This window comes from Cuculus canorus, chromosome 5, assembly GCF_017976375.1.
Source record: "Cuculus canorus isolate bCucCan1 chromosome 5, bCucCan1.pri, whole genome shotgun sequence".
NCBI lineage: Eukaryota > Metazoa > Chordata > Aves > Cuculiformes > Cuculidae > Cuculus > Cuculus canorus.
In genome coordinates, this window is record NC_071405.1 from 68,013,119 (window position 1) to 68,029,463 (window position 16,345).

Sequence of the window (16,345 nt, forward strand, 5' to 3'; positions counted from 1 at the left end):
AGAGAAGGGCCTGGGACAAATAGTGACAGTGACTGTTGAGTTTCTGGGGTTCTGCACTGTGACTTTGTGTGTGGCTCTGTCAGCACACTGCAGTCCTTGGCTGTTGCCGTAACGTGCTGCCCTAAGTCCCTGTGCAAGGTCAGTGAAGGGCAGACTCAGCCTAACCGGATGGTTTCCACTGACCTGTTGTTGTTCCAGTCCAGTTTGAACTCCTCTAGTGACTGCTGGCATGGTGATCTAGAGCATCTGGTGTTCAAGAAAAGCTCCCTCCTGACAGCTGCGGTGGGCGGGGGAGAGCAGAGATTATGTCCCGAGGGATATGTCTGAAGTCTTATTTGACTCAGGAGACCCCTGGCCAAGGGGTGGTGGGCAGCTTAATTGCAAGGGAGCACACACAGCTTGTAGGGGGCTGAAAAGCATGGTCTGGGTAAGCATCTTCCATCACTAAATTCTGCTATATGGTAGATACACGGTCATATTGGTTCTGTGATTGCTGAGTCCATAAGTGTAGTTGACGGACCAGGTTTACCTAAAATACCCTTTAAGAAAAAGCTCTTGAAAGATGATTACAGAATTGAGACACCATCATTTAAAACTGCTTGAGGCAAACTCCTTTGAAAATTGTAGCAGTGGAGGGACAGAGAGAGAACTGCATAGCCCTTGATTGTAGTGTCATTCCCTCAGGACCCGTCCCCCCTCCCCCTCAGTTTCTCATCTGATATGAGAGAGAGCAGCAGTAAGATTCCTCATCTGTCTTATGAAAATCCGATTCTGAGTGGCTCTGATCAAACCCGGCTGGCTGTCAGCTGCGGTGGCCTTGTGTGGAGTGAGGGAGGCTTCTGAGGAGTTGCTGGATGTGGAAGTGTCATGGTGCTGCCGATCAAAGAGGCATTTTTTAATAAATATATATAAGGAAAAATAAAAAACCTGAGGATTTAGCATAAGAGAAATGTAGTTTGTCTTGTTTTTCCAGTGTAACATGAAGAGGATGAAATAGAATCAGACAAGCCTGCTCCCGAACATACTTCCACAGGAGCATCCTGAGAAGCTGCTTTTCCTGCCACAGTAACGCTGTAATGCAAAATCACTCATCTCCAGCATTGTTGAGGGTTTTGTGTTTCTGAGTTCATCAGACTCTCGTAGGCACCTCATGCCTTCTCATCTGCTGCCCCACCACCTTTTGAGTATGTTTCAGCAGGGGGGAATACTGCAAAGGAACAGGGAACGGCCTTTGAAAAGAGAAAAACAGATGTTACTGAAAAGGAGGGCAGGCACAGTGCTCTGTCAGGGGGCTGCTGGTAAGCCTAGGAGGTGTGTTACCACCCTAAATGCTGATAAACTCAGGAATATGGTGGACTCCAGGTCCTGAGCGTGGCCTCCGGTCTCTCCTCTAGTCTGCTGCTGGTGAACAAACTTATGCATTAAGAGATTCCTCGTCTTTAAAGCCATCGGCGTCTGCCCTTGCTTCTTGCGCAGTACAAGCCATGGGTTCCTGCCCGTTGAAGGCCCCCACTGAGCCCAGCAGCTGTTCTGTGCCCTGTCTCCCTTCACAGTTCCCAAAGCTTGAAACTGGGCAGAGGCTCAGTGTCAGCAACAGCCCTGGGGAGCAGCAACTGTGCCTGATAGGTGTCCCCAGCGAGCTCTCGGGTAAGGAACAAGCCATGCCACACCAGGCGGTCTGGGAAAGCACAATACTATCAAAGCAAGCAGAGTGTCTCGTGGACCACCTGCCCTCCCAGCCAGTGGTCCGTCTAGCTGATACATCATCAGAGCTTACTGGCTGAGGAAAAAAAGTATTTTGTCTGATACAAGACAAATGCATGATTTTTTAAGGCAGGGCTAGAGGATCGGTTCTGAATCAGTTGTGTGACCTCCCCTGGATGCTGTGAATCCTCCGGCACCCACTGACTGGGTGACTTTTCCCGGTCGGGTTGTGCTGTCACCATTCTCTTCTCAAAAGGATGCTTTGGGACATGGGACACTCAGGTTATATTCTCCTTGTCTTGGCTTTTAAGTCAGTGCCCTAGTAGTTCTGGTACTGCCTGCTTTTCACTTGGCTGTTTTCATCTCCCTGCTGGCTGATCAGGCAGGTACGCTATTCCGTATTGGCCTACTAGTAGGACAATTTTAGTCAGGGAAAGGCATTCCTATGAAATTAATGTCCAAGCATCCAAAGAAGTGTTCTTTATCCTCTCCGTTTGTCTGCTGCTCTCCTGAGAAAGCTTCCAAGAGGCTTCAAGCTTGTTTGTGTGTTCAGCAGAAGCTGTCTGTGTCCCTTGTTCCTCATATTTTTTTTGAAGTTTTTTTTTGCCTGTTGCTTTCCACTTTTTTCTTTTCTTTTTTTTTTTTTTTTTTAATTCTCCGTTTTTCCACTTAGAGAGAAAAATTATTTATTGCATTGAGATGCGCTAATTAAAGCCATTTTCTGGTATTTGGTTACTGAAGTGTTTGATGTCTCTCTGACAAGACCATGAAATGCACAGAGTGTCCACAGGGACAGAATTTGCTGAACACGGTGCTTTGTAAATGAGGGGACACAGTGTCGCAGCAGCTCATGAATATGAAATGCCCATGATGCTACCTCAGTGGACTTGGGAACACAGATGAATCCTGTCATGTGCTAAATGAGACCAATTTCTTTCACTTAACTTCATCTTCAATCAGACCTTCTTCCACTTGCCTGTTTAAAATTCCCTAAACGTGATGCAGAAGGTAACAGCATTCAGTAAAACAAAGTTTTGCAGCGGCATAGATATTGTAATTATTTCAGTTTCACATTTTATGAGCAAGCAACTTAAAATAAAGTTAGTTTCATTCTTATGCTTGCTTAGTGACAGGGGACTGCCAGTGCCAGAAGCCACTACCCTCTTTGTGTTCTCTGGATATTGGGGGGGGTGTGGATAGGGAAGGCAGCACGGTCCCCACTGCAGGAGTGTCCATTCTGAACTGGTCTTTGAAACACTCCCCCAGGTGGGGGAAGCGAATCAGACCACATGAGATGGAGTAATTTCTTGGGTGGTTTTTTTTAGAGCAGCTGAAGGAGAGAGCTGCATCCACGCTGCTGTTTAATTGCGAGCCTGACCTGGGACACAGATTCTAGATCCAGCTCTGCTACTGATTTATTGGCTGACCTTGAACAGATTCTATCTGTCCCCACACGCTGGCTTTTCTCTAATAAAGAACTTAGTTCTTTGGGGCTAGGACCATACTTACTGCAAGCTTGCAGGCTTTTAAGGGTCCCAGCCTGCAGATGTTGCTACTAAACCAAATATCAGCTCTGTCTAGGAGTGGAGGTGCAACTCATCATCTTGCAGGAGCAACTGGGTATTAAGGTAGTGCAGCTTCTTCTACCTCCCCCCTGTTGCTTTCTATGATTGTCTTCCTTAGCTGTCAGTAAGGTGTTTGCCAGGAGGTAAAAAAGATGAGGGTTACTGCATGTACTTTAAAATGAACACATAAAACTCTCTTTTTTATGACTTAAAGGGCTGTTCCTCGCTTGTTTGGCTTTCTGCATGTAGCATGGATCACCCTCAGTCTTGCCTTTCCACCTTTTCCTCCTACCACCCACACAATTGTACCTTATGCTATTGGTGCGTTGCCATAACTTAGCCATGAAGCTCTTTTTGTGTAAGACCTGGTTCAGTCCACTTATTGTATAAAAATACCAATTCTTACTTATAAGTTTGGACTTAGATGTTCTGAGACAGTTTGGTTCAGTGCATTATAACTGCCCTGTTAGCCAGCATTTGGTACTGGTGTCTCCTACCCCACCACAGCTTCTGCATGGACACGCTTTCTTCATCCACTCTTATTCACCATCATCTGAGAGTTTGCCCTGGTCATCTAGCATTTGGTGCTCGCTCAGATTTTCACACCTCTACCATGAGCAGTCTCTAAAGCTAATATCTTGTTTCCTTGTATTGGGAAAGACTTTGTGTTACGCTGTTCCCAGTCATTTTCAGCCATAAAGAGAAGCCTCATCCATTCCTCTCTCAGGTCACTGCATGCACTGAGTTTTTATATTCCGTCTTCTGTTTTATACACTCCTTTCTTCTGTTTCCAAAACACTACTAATGTGTTGTCTACCTATTCTCCTCTCTGTTCAGCTAAAATGAAAGCAGGATACTCACTTTCAGGGGAAGAGTGAGTGTCATTTTCAGGAGTACTCACTCTGAGAGTCTTATCTGCCATATGAAATGGAGATTCAGAGGAGTTCTGTCTGGAGGAGGCTGAGGGAGGTGGCATGGGTAGCAGTACCTTCAGCACAGTGTTCAGGGGCCAGCTGAGAGATCAAAGTTCATAAGATGGTTTGTACAATTGTTCTCAATTTGTTCCCCTTAAAAATATTTTTTTATCAGTAACTCAACGATTATTTTAATGTTTCTTACTATTAATATCATGTCAGTTTGTTCTGATTTCAAAGTCTGCAGGAAAGTGGAAGAACGGCTGTAGCTGTAAAATTGTCATGGTGCTTCTGTGCTTAAAATTGGTTGATATTAAAGACTATGGAAGCTGCTCTCACCTCCAAAATGCAGCTAAGTAATGCAGCCTTCCCCCCACCCCAACCTAGAGCAAGACTGCAGAGAATCACCTTTTGTTTTCAGGTTTTGATGTTACCCCATCTTTTCAGCGGCAAAACATTTTCTTTTTGTAACGAACAAGCCATTTGTTCTCTTCATTGCAGACACCACCTCGTATGTGTGGAGGTGTTTCCTTTTTCATACAGGCAGTTTCTTAGCATGTAGGTACGTTGTGTGGTAATTTCTGAAGTTGGGCACTGGATTCAGGCATGAGAGTCTGGGCAGTAATGTGTCAAGATTCTGCACCAAATCAGTGTGATGGAAAATGATCTGAAACCCTCACACTGAAGAGGAGAGGGGAAAGTGGGTCACAGAACAAGGTACACAGAGTATAAGTTTGTAATGTAATCTTGTTGGGAAAAGCTATATGAGTGCTGCAGTGTGAGACTGGGGGGAACGTGGTCCCATGAACATTTCTGCATGTACTAACGTTGTATGTCACCTCAGTGCAGATAATGACGATATTGAAAGTAAAGCATATGCCTGCACTCTTGCAGCCCACGTGCTTCTTCCGTTTGCAGTTGACGTAGTGCCATGAGTTGCCTGTGTTGCCAAAGCTTACTGGGAGGAAAAGATGTGACTCCTAAGGAAAGCAACAAAAGCAATTAGGCAGCTGGTGACTGAGGGAGGGGAAATGCTGGGTCCTTGATGATGAACTGAGAACTGAGACACTTGGCAAACTGTACGGAGAGAGAAGGGAGAGAGATTCTAGAGAGGTGGCAGCATGGGAATTGTCAGAGGGAAGAGGGAAATTATAAGTAACAAGGAAAATAAAGACCCCAATATTTCAGGGCTGATTTGCTACTGATAGCAGTTAGCCTGGGGAGCTGATATTTTCTTATAATTTGCAGCGGTTTTGTTCTGTTTCCTGTCAGTCTCTGACAGTCCTAAAGGGCATTGCTTCTGCCTGGAAATGGACAAAATCACCCGCAGTTTGCAGTAAGAACAAGCATATGCTGGCCTTTGTTGGAGAGGCTGGCAGGAGCCCCCAGAGCGTTTGCAGCTCTTCTGTCTGAAATATTTTCAAAGCACCTCTAAAATATTGAATTTCTTTTGGAAAGAATTTCCAAATTGACTAGATTTTGTTAAGAGAGAGTAGAGGCAGTGTGCTGCGAGGGGCTTGGGAATGTCTCCATGGAATGAAATGGCAATAAAATATAACCAGCACTGGCAAATCTGGGAAGTTTTGGGAACCTGCAAAATGGAAGGGACATCACTGATCAGGGACTTAGATTTACAGTTTTCTGTAGTGCAAAAAGAGATCAACAGAAAAAATAAAAGGAAACCAGGAAGAGGAAACCCCAGAAATAGCTGCCAAAATGAGCACCCAGTGAAGACATACATTTTGCTGCGAACACCTTCCACGTATCTGCTCTCGAAAGAGGATAAGGATCTGACCTCCTCCTGCTACAGGGAATGTTCTATGAGCAAGGACAGCTCTGTTCCCAGGTAGCTCTTCATTTAGTTATGTTTAGAATCATAGAATCATAGAATAGTTTGAGTTGGGAGGGACCTTAAAGGCCATCCAGTTCCAATCCCCTGCCATGGGCAGGGACATCCCACTGGCTCAGGCTGCCCGAGGGACCATCCAACCTGGCCTTGAACACCTCCAGGGATGGGGCAGCCACAGCTTCCCTGGACAACCTGGGCCAGTGTCTCACTGCTCTCACAGTGAAGAAGTTCTTCCTAATGTCCAGTCTCAATCTGCCCCTCTCCAGTTTGTCCCCATTCCCCCTTGTCCTATCCCCACAAGCCTTTAGGAATAGTCCCTCTCCAGCTTTCTTGTAGCCCTTTTCAGGTACTGGAGGGTCTCTATAAGGTCTCCTTGGAGTCTCCTCTTCTCCACGCTGAACAATGTTTGCTGAGCAACGTTCACAGTCTTCTGCTGAAAAGGATAAATTAGCTCAGAAAAGATTAAACTCTTTCTCATTCCCATGCCATTTGCCTGGACCTAACAGGGGACCTCTGCACAGTACTTCGTTCCTCCCCTTGGACCAGTCTCACCAGTATATTCCCTCCGTGGTATTTGTTGCTTCTATACAGGGGTTTTCTCTGACATTTCCAGGTTTTACCAGCTACCTGTCCATGGGGATGCTTTTGTCCCGTAATTACATTTTGCTGCAAGTGTTATGAAGAGCTGGGAGCCCCCCCAGGGAAAAGCCAGTGGGATAGCAGCTCCTTCTGTGTATCGTCCTTACAAGAGGGGAGACAGATCTGCCCCAAATGCCCAGCAATGCTCTAGTCAGGCATTTCTTGCAGGACTGCTCCGTCTGAGGGACAGCCTGGGGCCTGTTGCTGCAGTTTCCCTTTAAATGTCTTTGGGAAGTTTGTTGCAGTCGGAGAGCTGCTCCGCAGGCACCTGCTCCTGGGGCGGCGGGGGAGCTGGGGGGCACAGCTCTGCTGCGGCTGGCCGAGCTGTCACTGCCTTTCGCCGTGGCCAGGCTGCTGTGGCAGCCCCTGTCCTGCTCAGCCTTCCACCAGGCAGCCAATTAGCGAGAAATCCCACTGTGTGGCCAATTCCAAAGCGCCACCACGCCAAGGCCTGGGCTGACCCATGCCCTGCTGCAGCTGGGCAAGGGCTGCCTCCCATCCTGCCATCCTGCAGCGACCATTCCGCAGGGGACAGCAGCTGAGTGCCTGCAAAGCTCTGACAAGTGGCCCCACAAAGGGCTTTTCAGGAAGATCCTGCCTGGACTCCTGAGTGCCACAGGTGGGAACGTCTCTCCAGCTCCTGAATATTCATCTCAGACTGGGCTGCAAAACTGGGCATAGCCGCGGCAGCTGGGAGCAGCCTGCTGGCTGCAGAGCCGGCACAGCGTGCTGGTGAGACCTCAGAGCTGAACCACCAGCTTCTCCGCAGCCTGAGTGCTCAGGATCTCTGCAGAGCCTTTGTGGCCTTGAATCTTCAAAGGACCTCTATGCTGGTGGACTTCGTCCTTGCTTTGCGCCTCCAGTTCCCTCTTCCTTTCTCCGTTTTTGCTCTCTCAATCTCCAACTGTTTACAAGGCATAGTCAAAGCAAAAGGCATGCTGTGCTCCCAGAGCCTTGCTCCTTTAGCAGGGTTCAGTGTGCTCCCAGTCCCTCCTCCATTCTTTTGTCTCTGGCATTGTTTTTTGGTGGAGTTGCTGTATTCTTGTGCCGGGAATACCCAGTGACCTAGGCATCAGCCATTCCAGGGTCATGCTGGATATCAGGAAAAGGTTTATATCATTACAACTAGGTGAGTCTTCCCCAGTCTTTGTATCTGCCGGACCACCAGCACTTCCTTCCTCGGCTGCCAGGAAGGTCACAAGCCTCTGCGCATTCCGAGACCCAGCCAGCAGCTCCTTCAGCGTGTAGTTTTGCATGGTTTCTTTCAGTTTCTGCCCCACATTTCTTTCCTAACAGAGTCTGGGTGGCTGGCGGCTGAGCCGAGCGAATGAGAACGTATCTCATAAGCAAATTCATGCCAGTCTTAAAATGAAGCAGTGAGGCAGCAGCGTTTGGTGCAGTTGGCTTCTTTCAGCTTCAATGTTGTGTGCAAATGCACAGTCCGTGGCTGTGGAGTTCTGCCCAGCCCAAGTCTGCTCCTCTTGCAAGATTTCTTTTGACCCCAGGCTTCACAGCTTTATTGCCTTGTTTTAATATTAAACAATATATTTTTAATCATTGCTACATAACTCTCTTGTGTTTTCCTCTAGTAAGAAACGGGCTGTTTTATCTCTGTGAAGCGAGGAGACCTTTGTCTCCAGTGAGAAGAGAGCATAACACTCCCCGCTTATTGCTGCTGCTTTCTCTTGTTGCAGACATTCCCGTGATCCCTGACTTGGAGGAAGTCCAGGAAGAAGACCTCGCCATGCAAGTGGCAGCTCCCCCCAGGTAGGACCACTGCCAGGTGTTCTTGAGGCAGTGCAAAATGGTTGGTGAAATTAAACTTCATCTTATCTCACGCTCTCCGGGCGTCAGCAGCAGTGCCATTCAGCACAGCAGCATTTGGGGCAGTGTATTGTAGCAGTGGGGCTCCAAATCGAACACTGTGACCTTCTTGTTTCCTCTTACACAGGGATAGCAATTACTGCATATTCTCTATATATATACAAAAACTACATTCAAGTAGCATGTTTGATGTTGCAGAATCAAACTCAAAAGTTAGGAATCACTTGATTTAATGTTGCCTATATGACCTCAAATGCATCCAGTGCGCATGTATTATCAGACATACTTTGATTATGAATGGTCATAGGCTGCTTTGCCCTCCATGGGATATCATTTTTACTCAAGAGCTTAGTTACAATCTTGTTGTTTGAAGGTGTTATCAGCACAGTCTGGGGGTTAGCTCAAGGCAGACCAGCAAATTTAAAAAAATGGAAGTTTTGAGGTTTCTGTCTTAAATATATCAGTAAAGTTTTCCCTCCTCTGTTGGGCCTATTGTCAAGATACAGACTGGGATTTCTATTGACCTTTATTTGGGGAGGTAGGATATCTTATGCCTGACCACAGATGCCTCTCTTGAAAGTATGGAGTAGGTATTGTAATTAAATAGCTATTAACAAAATAAATGACACTTCATAGCAGAAAATTAAAATTACTTCATCTCTCGCTGGAGTTCATGTCTTTGTTTTCTCTCTTTTTTTTATAATCCTATCTGTTTCTCCTGTATCCATAGTCTCCCTGCAACCGAAAAGACAAGTAATTTTCGTAGAAAAACACAAACAGCAATTAAATTAATATAGGTCTTTTCTATAGTATTGCATCACCTGCAAAGGGAAGCATGGCGAAATACCGTATCATCCCCCCCATACCATGTTTCTCTTTGGAGGATAGCTTTTAAGAAATTGTATTTAATAGCTGTGACCCAGCTCAGATGTGGAAATCACAAAGTCCCAACTATACTGCAACTTGTATGGTGGGGCTTTCAGAGCCTGCCGGGGCTCTTCCAATGTTCACTATGTTCCTGTTTTCTTTCTGGACCTTGCAGGTAGTCTGTGAAACTTCTCTCTAGTGTGCTGGCTTCTCTGAGGGAATCTGTGGTCAATCCACATCCTACTTTTATCCATGTGTACAACCTGGCATACAGATTTGTCAATGACTGTTCATTTGCTGAATGAGATTTCCTTCTGTCTGGAGACGCTCATCTTGAGATTACACATGGGTGATGTGGACACTTGAGATAGGTGTCACCAATTTCCTGTTCGTGCAACCTTTCTTCTCAGACGTGCTTCCACCATTACCTGTGCTGGTTCTTTGACCCTTTCTGTTTGCAGTGTACAGGTGAACAGAGTGCTGACCTACCATGATCTGGACAAAGATCTCATGAATTATGCTGCCTTTCAGACTCTGGTAAGTGGATGTTGCTGTGGGATGACCAGTGAGAATCCCTGTCCTTCCAGGCTCCCATTGTCCTCCACAGTGATACTCAGCTGCATAAAATACGCAGGCCTATCAACCAAACAACCTGCAGTCTGCTTCCAAGTCTCGTCCTCTCTGCATTGTGGCTTTCATCCTTGTTTGTGCCTGTAAATGGTGTGGGGATGGTATCTGCTGCTCAGATGAGGCTCCTGCTGTCCTGGACAAAGTATTTGTTCTTTATGAGGCAAATACAGTGCCTAACTCTAGCGTCTTGCTGGTCTCTATCTGGTGAGATCATAGTGTCCGCTTTCTCATTGTCTGCAAGACTGACTGTGTGTGTTCATAGGATGGAGAGGTTGACCTGAAACTTCTCACCAAAGTTTTGGCTCCAGAGCTTGAACTACAAGAGGTGAGTCTTTTATTTTGCGGGAACACCAACACAGCAAAAGCTTCTTATGTGTCTCCGACTGTACTTGGAAAGTAAGCCTTTGTCAATGGGGTGGAGGAGAAAGATATCAGGAGGAGGCTGTGAAGAGGAGCTTCTCCAAGAGGATGGAGGTCTGATTTCCCCAGCAGATCACTTTAAAGATATATAGGGCTTTCTCTCTGTGAGATTATGATGTCGATAGGATTGGTCTCCTTCAGTATGAAAGAGCTAGTACAGAAAATATGAAGGTCCCAGCGCTGTCACAGATCCCTGCAGAAACAGTGCTCGGTTGTCTGTTGGTGGCCACCGTGAGCTCCAGGTAATTCTGCAGGGTGGTACAGAGGAACAAAGGCAGAAAGCGTTTGGGATTTGGGCAGAGGAATGAGTTTAAGCAGGACAGAACAACCTCAATACAAGTGAGAGGGGGCAAGAGCTCAGGACTTACAACAAAAGATTTTTGCAGCTTAGAATTGCAAATATTTCAACAGAAATGCAAAAGTGTGGAAGATTTTTATGGCTCCTCTTTACACCCTGCCTGGGAGCATCTGAGATTAACAAGTATAAAAAAAAATGTCCTTGATGGGATTTTGGAATATGAATAATTCTGTCAAAATCTTTAAATCGTAGCAGGGATTCACATTTTGTTCTGGCTAAGATTCCCATTTTCCTGTTCAGCCAACTGAATCTGGGACTTCCCTGGCAGGGGCAGTTGCCATTTAGTTTCTCTCTTTGCTGTTCATCTCGAATATTTGGCATTGTTCAGAGACCTTTGAGTGTCACCAGTAACATTTCAGCATGTTTGTCTTTTTCCTCTTGGTAGGATGATGTCAGCTGGCATTGGGACCGTCTTTTCACAGAGGTGTCCTCAGAACTGGTGACTGAATGGGACCTGGGACAGTCTGAGAGAGAGGACCACCTCAGTCTGCCGTAGAGCACTGACACACAAGACATCTCATACATGCATCCCCTGTAAACAGTTTAGCACTTCAATTTTCTATTCACTTGTTTGTATTTGAGAATTTATTTCCGATGTGAAAATAAGTAGGACCTTGTTTCATGGGAAGACTGGCTCGGGAGAAGTTTTGGGTATTTTGTAATAAAAATATTTGTTCTCAAAAGAGATTAAGAATTCTAAATGTAATAAAATATTTACTTATGAATAGTCACTTCCACCTCACTAGCACTGTTATAGATAACTGCAACAGTCAATCTTACCTCTACCGAAATGCAGCTTCTCTGGGGTGGACAATCTTACCAATTGTGGTCTTCAATGATGGGTATCAGAGAAGCTTAGGCTGATAGGATTTGTTTGCCTGGGACATCAACATTGCCATCTTCCTCACAACAGATGCCACAGATTCTCAGGGTACCTGTTTTAGGTTTCATCCAGCAGCCTCCAGCCATCCTCTGCTAGTTTAGCTTCTCTCCTGGTACATTACCTCTGTATTGACTCAGAGGAAGCAGCGTCACCTATTGAACTGCCAGTACTCCGCTTCTTAAGGCACCTCTTTTTTCCCTTGAGGTGTCCCAGCAAAGTTCTGACCAGGCCTAACCCCACTTAGCTTTTGCAATCAGGTGAGATCACATCCCGAATGGAGATAGCTTCAGGCAATAGGTAGTTTGCAAAGAAAATACTGTTTATTCCACCTCTGTGAAAGAATGGAGCCTGCTGCTCTGAAACAAGGTGACTCCCTAGTGGGTGTCTCCTTGGAACCAAGTAACCCACTCTCATTGTCATCTAAAGAAAAATCCATTTAGCTGTTAATGCTTTGTCCCCATAGAACTGTGGTCATTATTTGCAGGAAACAGTAACATTACTTCCAAGCCAATGTCCTTCAAAGCCTTGTCCTGCTGGAGAATCTTGCTATATAGTTCTGGGGAGCAGTGCAGGCGCTGGGAGGAAGACTTGCTGTGCTTTTTTCCTTAGCTTCTTTGGTCAGTCTAATATAGCACTGCATTCCCACTCTTGTACTGATGGGAGGACAGGTCAAATGTCAAATAACTTGCTATGAATTCAGTACTCTGCAGAATTTCATATCAGAATTGATACGCCAAACAATTCTACCGACAAGAGAGAAGCAATTGAATTCCAGTCTGGGGCCACAAAAAAAAGGGAGAGGCTCATCTGTCTCAAGGAGCCTCTGGCTTGGAACCCTGGGCAGGGATGCTCTGGGATGGGAGGTAAGTGTGTGTGGTCCAGGTCTGTGCCCACTTTGGGACCTTGGGAGCTCAGCAAATACTCGGGTGGAGTTGGAGTTGGAAAATATCACAGCCTTCTCTGTTTCGAGCCAGAAAGAGGAAACTTTGATAATTTGGTCTGACCTGCTATGATACAGCCATAGCAGAGTCCAGCGAGATGTGGCTGAGCTTTCCCTGTCTTTTAGAAAGGCAGACAGTATATTTGAAAGTCTTCCCTGGTTAGGTTTTCTAATAGGTGGTTCAAAATTTGCTTTATTTCTAGGCTCAGTTTTTGAGTTTCATCTTCTGTTCCCTGAGCCTGCTTATGCTTTCGTCTTCCCAGTTAAGCCATGCTGTCAGATATTTTCTCCTTGCTTCAGTATTTATGTGCACTGTGATCAAGTTGCCTCTTTAATTTCCTTCAATAAACTTAATAGGCTGAGACTTGTTTCCATGTCTTTTCAATTCCTTTCCCAGCTGGAGGAGGGAAGGCGAGTGTTTGGCTCCTGGCCTTCCTCCAGCAAGCTGTTTCCACCCACCTTCCTTCCACAGTCATGTTCTATAGTGCTGGGCAGGGGACTGAGACCTATTGCTTCTCCTCTCTCAGGTGGTGGTGCTCTCAGAGGACAACTCGCTCCCGTTACTCTCCTTGCTAAAAAGAAACAGTGAGGTTCTTTTGCATGCCCAAGCCAGCTCTTGGCTCCTGGTGAGGTACCAGTGCGCGTTGGCCTCAGGAACCCGCATTTCTGAAAAGTCCCATGGAAAGGGTGTATAAAGGCAGAAATGAAAGGTGTACCTTTTTTTTTTTTGTAGCCTGCAAAGGTGTAGCTCTACCTGATCCTCAGGTAAGAAGTGAGAGCTCAGAACATTGCTCCTGGCAACTCAGCTCAGCCCTTTTGGCTGTGCCTAGCTGAGGAATAGAGCAAATAATCCCTTTTCTGTCTCCACAGATGGATAAAGCAAGGTGCAGGAGTGTGCCCAAGGCCACCCAGCAGATCCGTGTCAGAATCAGGGTTAGAAATGAGGAACCTCAAATGCTTGATTCAAACGTGTCTTTCATGTACCTGGTGAGTGTTTCCCACCTTCAATTTGAAGATGGTAATTCAGTGTAGAGAGTCTCGTGTCCTGTCTGCTCTTTGTTCTGTTCTGCTCATGCATTGCTGAGAGGGAGCTGTGAACCTGTTGAAGTGTGTGTTGTCAACAGCATTTTTAGCTCAGCTAACGGGACTGGGGTGTCCGCCCCGGGACTTGCTGGGGTTCTGAATGGCTCTAAATACCTACCCTATTCAGGGCAAATGGGGAGCCTTCTTACAGACAAAGTAAAAGAAGTGCACAAAGGAAAAATGAATTCCCAGTCCTTTCAGGTTTTGCATATAATGGTCGATACAGTATTTGTAGAGTTTCTTGGTGGATTATGGTCTTTCTTGCTGGCGTGCCTTACTAGATAGAGTTTGTTGTCTGTGGGGGATGCTGGGGCAGATACAGCATAAACAATACCGGAAAAAAAAGTAAACAAAAGCTGAAAATAGCCAGACCCAGCAATCTTCCATTAAAGAGCCTGCCTGCCAGCCTGGAGCCTCTTGAAGGGACTCTGGCTGGCTGTTTTATTAAGTGTGACAAAGTGATGGGAGGTGGGGGGAGCTGCTATGTTAATAAGTTGGAAAGGCACCACCGTTCCTCTCGCTGGAGCGTCTCAGGGAAAGTGGAATTAATTCATGGCATATGCTCTCAGCATCTGCTGGGGTGACCCGGAGTGGCGGGAGCGCAGCGCCAGGCAGTGCGAGCCAGAGCCCGTATTTCCTGCTCCTCTCTGGGGCCTTGCTCACTGCCTGCCTGTGGCGGAGCGTTGGCGTGGCGCGGCTGCTCCGGCTGAGCACACATCCAGTCTCCTGCCTGCCTGTCACAGCCCAGGCCATGGCCAGAGTCTTCCTCCCTTTGAAGAATGAGAAATACTGTAGGCTCAGGCAGGAGAAGGGAATGTTTGAATAGAAAAGAGACCAATTCAAATGGAAACGAATCCAGTTTGTCCCAAAGAGCCTCCATTCCTCCCAAGAGCATTTCCTGACCACGTCCTCCCTTCTCCAGCCATCTGGCATAATCTGTGGCTTGCTGTGAGGCTCTAACTCCTCACTCTCCCTCTTCCTTGTTTCCCACTGCTTGTCTACAGATGATTTGATTCTCTCTTCAACAGCAAGGACAGAAGTTGAATTTGCTTTTAGGTGGGTTTTCATTCTCTGTATAATGGCTCTTGGGAAATAGCTTTCCACACCTTGTTTCTCCTCCACCGACCTGCAGCACGGCCAGGAGCTGTATCCAGCTGTATACAGGTGGGCGCACTGTTTTTTTTCCAGGCTGCAGCAGTCTTTTCCTGTGCTCCGTGCTCTGTGTGTGAGCTTTCTCCTGGGAAAGGGCAACCAGAGCCAATGCTCCACTGGTTGCTCTTTCTTCAGCCACATCCTTCTACCTTTTTGAGCAACCGCTTGGGACACTTTCCTGGCCTGCAGAGTTGACAGAGCCAGGAGAAACCAATGCAGTGGGTGATCCCCAGACAGGGCAGAGAAGCCCCACACACCAATTCTCTGCTCCCCCAGCAACTGCCCTCACACCTCAGCAGCTTTTTCCACTTGCACTGCTTTTCAGAGCATGACATCCCTTGCCTGGGCTCTGCTTGGGACTCTGCAGTGCTGAGTGAGGGCCAAGGGAGGGTCACGGCTTTGGGGCACCATGAGTGATGCACAATTGGCTGCTCCGGTGAGACCAATCCTCCCAGGGCTGTGCTTTATCTGGGGGGATGACCCACACTCCATGTGTCCACAGCCCAGGAAGCCTCCTGATTGATTCAGTCATCAGTGCTGCATGACACTGACATCCAGGGCTCCTGAGCCCATTAATCTCTTTGCCATGGTCCCTGGGGGGATGAAACCTTGCTATGTGGGTCTGCCCCATCAGGCTGCTCTTCGCAGACCTTTCTGGGGCCAGAGCAGCTCCAGGCCGCAGGCCCTCTTATCAGGCTCCATCTCCTGTCACTTTCAGGACCACTTCATTATCCTTTTATTAGCCCTCTTCTCCTGCTTATCATTATTAATAATCACCCTGGATTGGCTGGAGCGCTGACAGCTGCCCCTTGTCTATTCTTTCTGTCTATTTTAATCCTGCCTGCTTATCTGGAATAAACCTGATCCTTCTTCTTTTAATTAAAGAAATTTGGTCAGCCAGCCCCTCCTCCATGCAGAGATAGGCCTGATGGCCCCAGCGATATGCAGAGAGCAGGAAAAGGGGTAGATTACTGGGTGACTGTTTTCCATCGCAGAAAGATAGGGGATGTTGGAGTAGAGGCTGGAAGAGATTAAAGCACATGTGAGAGGCAGCGCTGCAGCAGTGCAAGGGAGGCAGGGGAGCTCTGCTGCCCCTCTCTGCTTGGAATGAGTGGCACAGCAATGCCAGGCTCAGCGCCTGTGCAGGTGGCACTGCGAGGGCTACAGTCCCTACAGAGGCTAAAGGACTTTGCTTCTCAGCACTTTCTAATGTTGCCAGGAGATGTAAGTGCTGGGCTTTATAGTGACGCTCTTGCTTTGTGCTCCCACCGCCGCTGCTTCCTGGGGCTACGGATCTCGTTCTAGTCTCTTAAAAATGCCTCGCCAGGCAGTTCACTTGAGCTGAAATATTTGTGTTGCCTGACAGGACAGGTCACTCGAGGAAGGGCTGTGCAAATAGGCTGCGGGAAAATTGTTGTGCTAATTCACACTTTTATGAACCCATAAACTCAAATCTGCATTCATTGCAATCCGTAAAGTGACTGGAGTGTGGGCTGAAATGCTTAGAAAGTGTTAAT

The 16,345-nt window shown here is 47.0% G+C and overlaps 1 protein-coding gene across 2 annotated transcripts in view; it reads left to right on the plus strand.

Moving 5' to 3' along the window:
• Window positions 1–12,973, plus strand: part of IFT43 (intraflagellar transport 43) — a 46,202-nt gene extending 33,229 nt beyond the window's left edge. The window contains exons 7-10 of one of the 2 annotated variants that reach the window (XM_054067461.1): window positions 8,366–8,438; window positions 9,824–9,899; window positions 10,255–10,317; window positions 11,156–12,973. In XM_054067461.1, coding sequence (XP_053923436.1) covers window positions 8,366–8,438; window positions 9,824–9,899; window positions 10,255–10,317; window positions 11,156–11,266 — 323 coding nt within the window. In that variant the 3' untranslated portion in view covers window positions 11,267–12,973. The remainder of the gene's footprint in view (window positions 1–8,365; window positions 8,439–9,823; window positions 9,900–10,254; window positions 10,318–11,155) is intronic. The other variant, XM_054067462.1, reaches the window with a different exon arrangement.
• The last annotated feature ends 3,372 nt before the right edge of the window (window positions 12,974–16,345 follow it).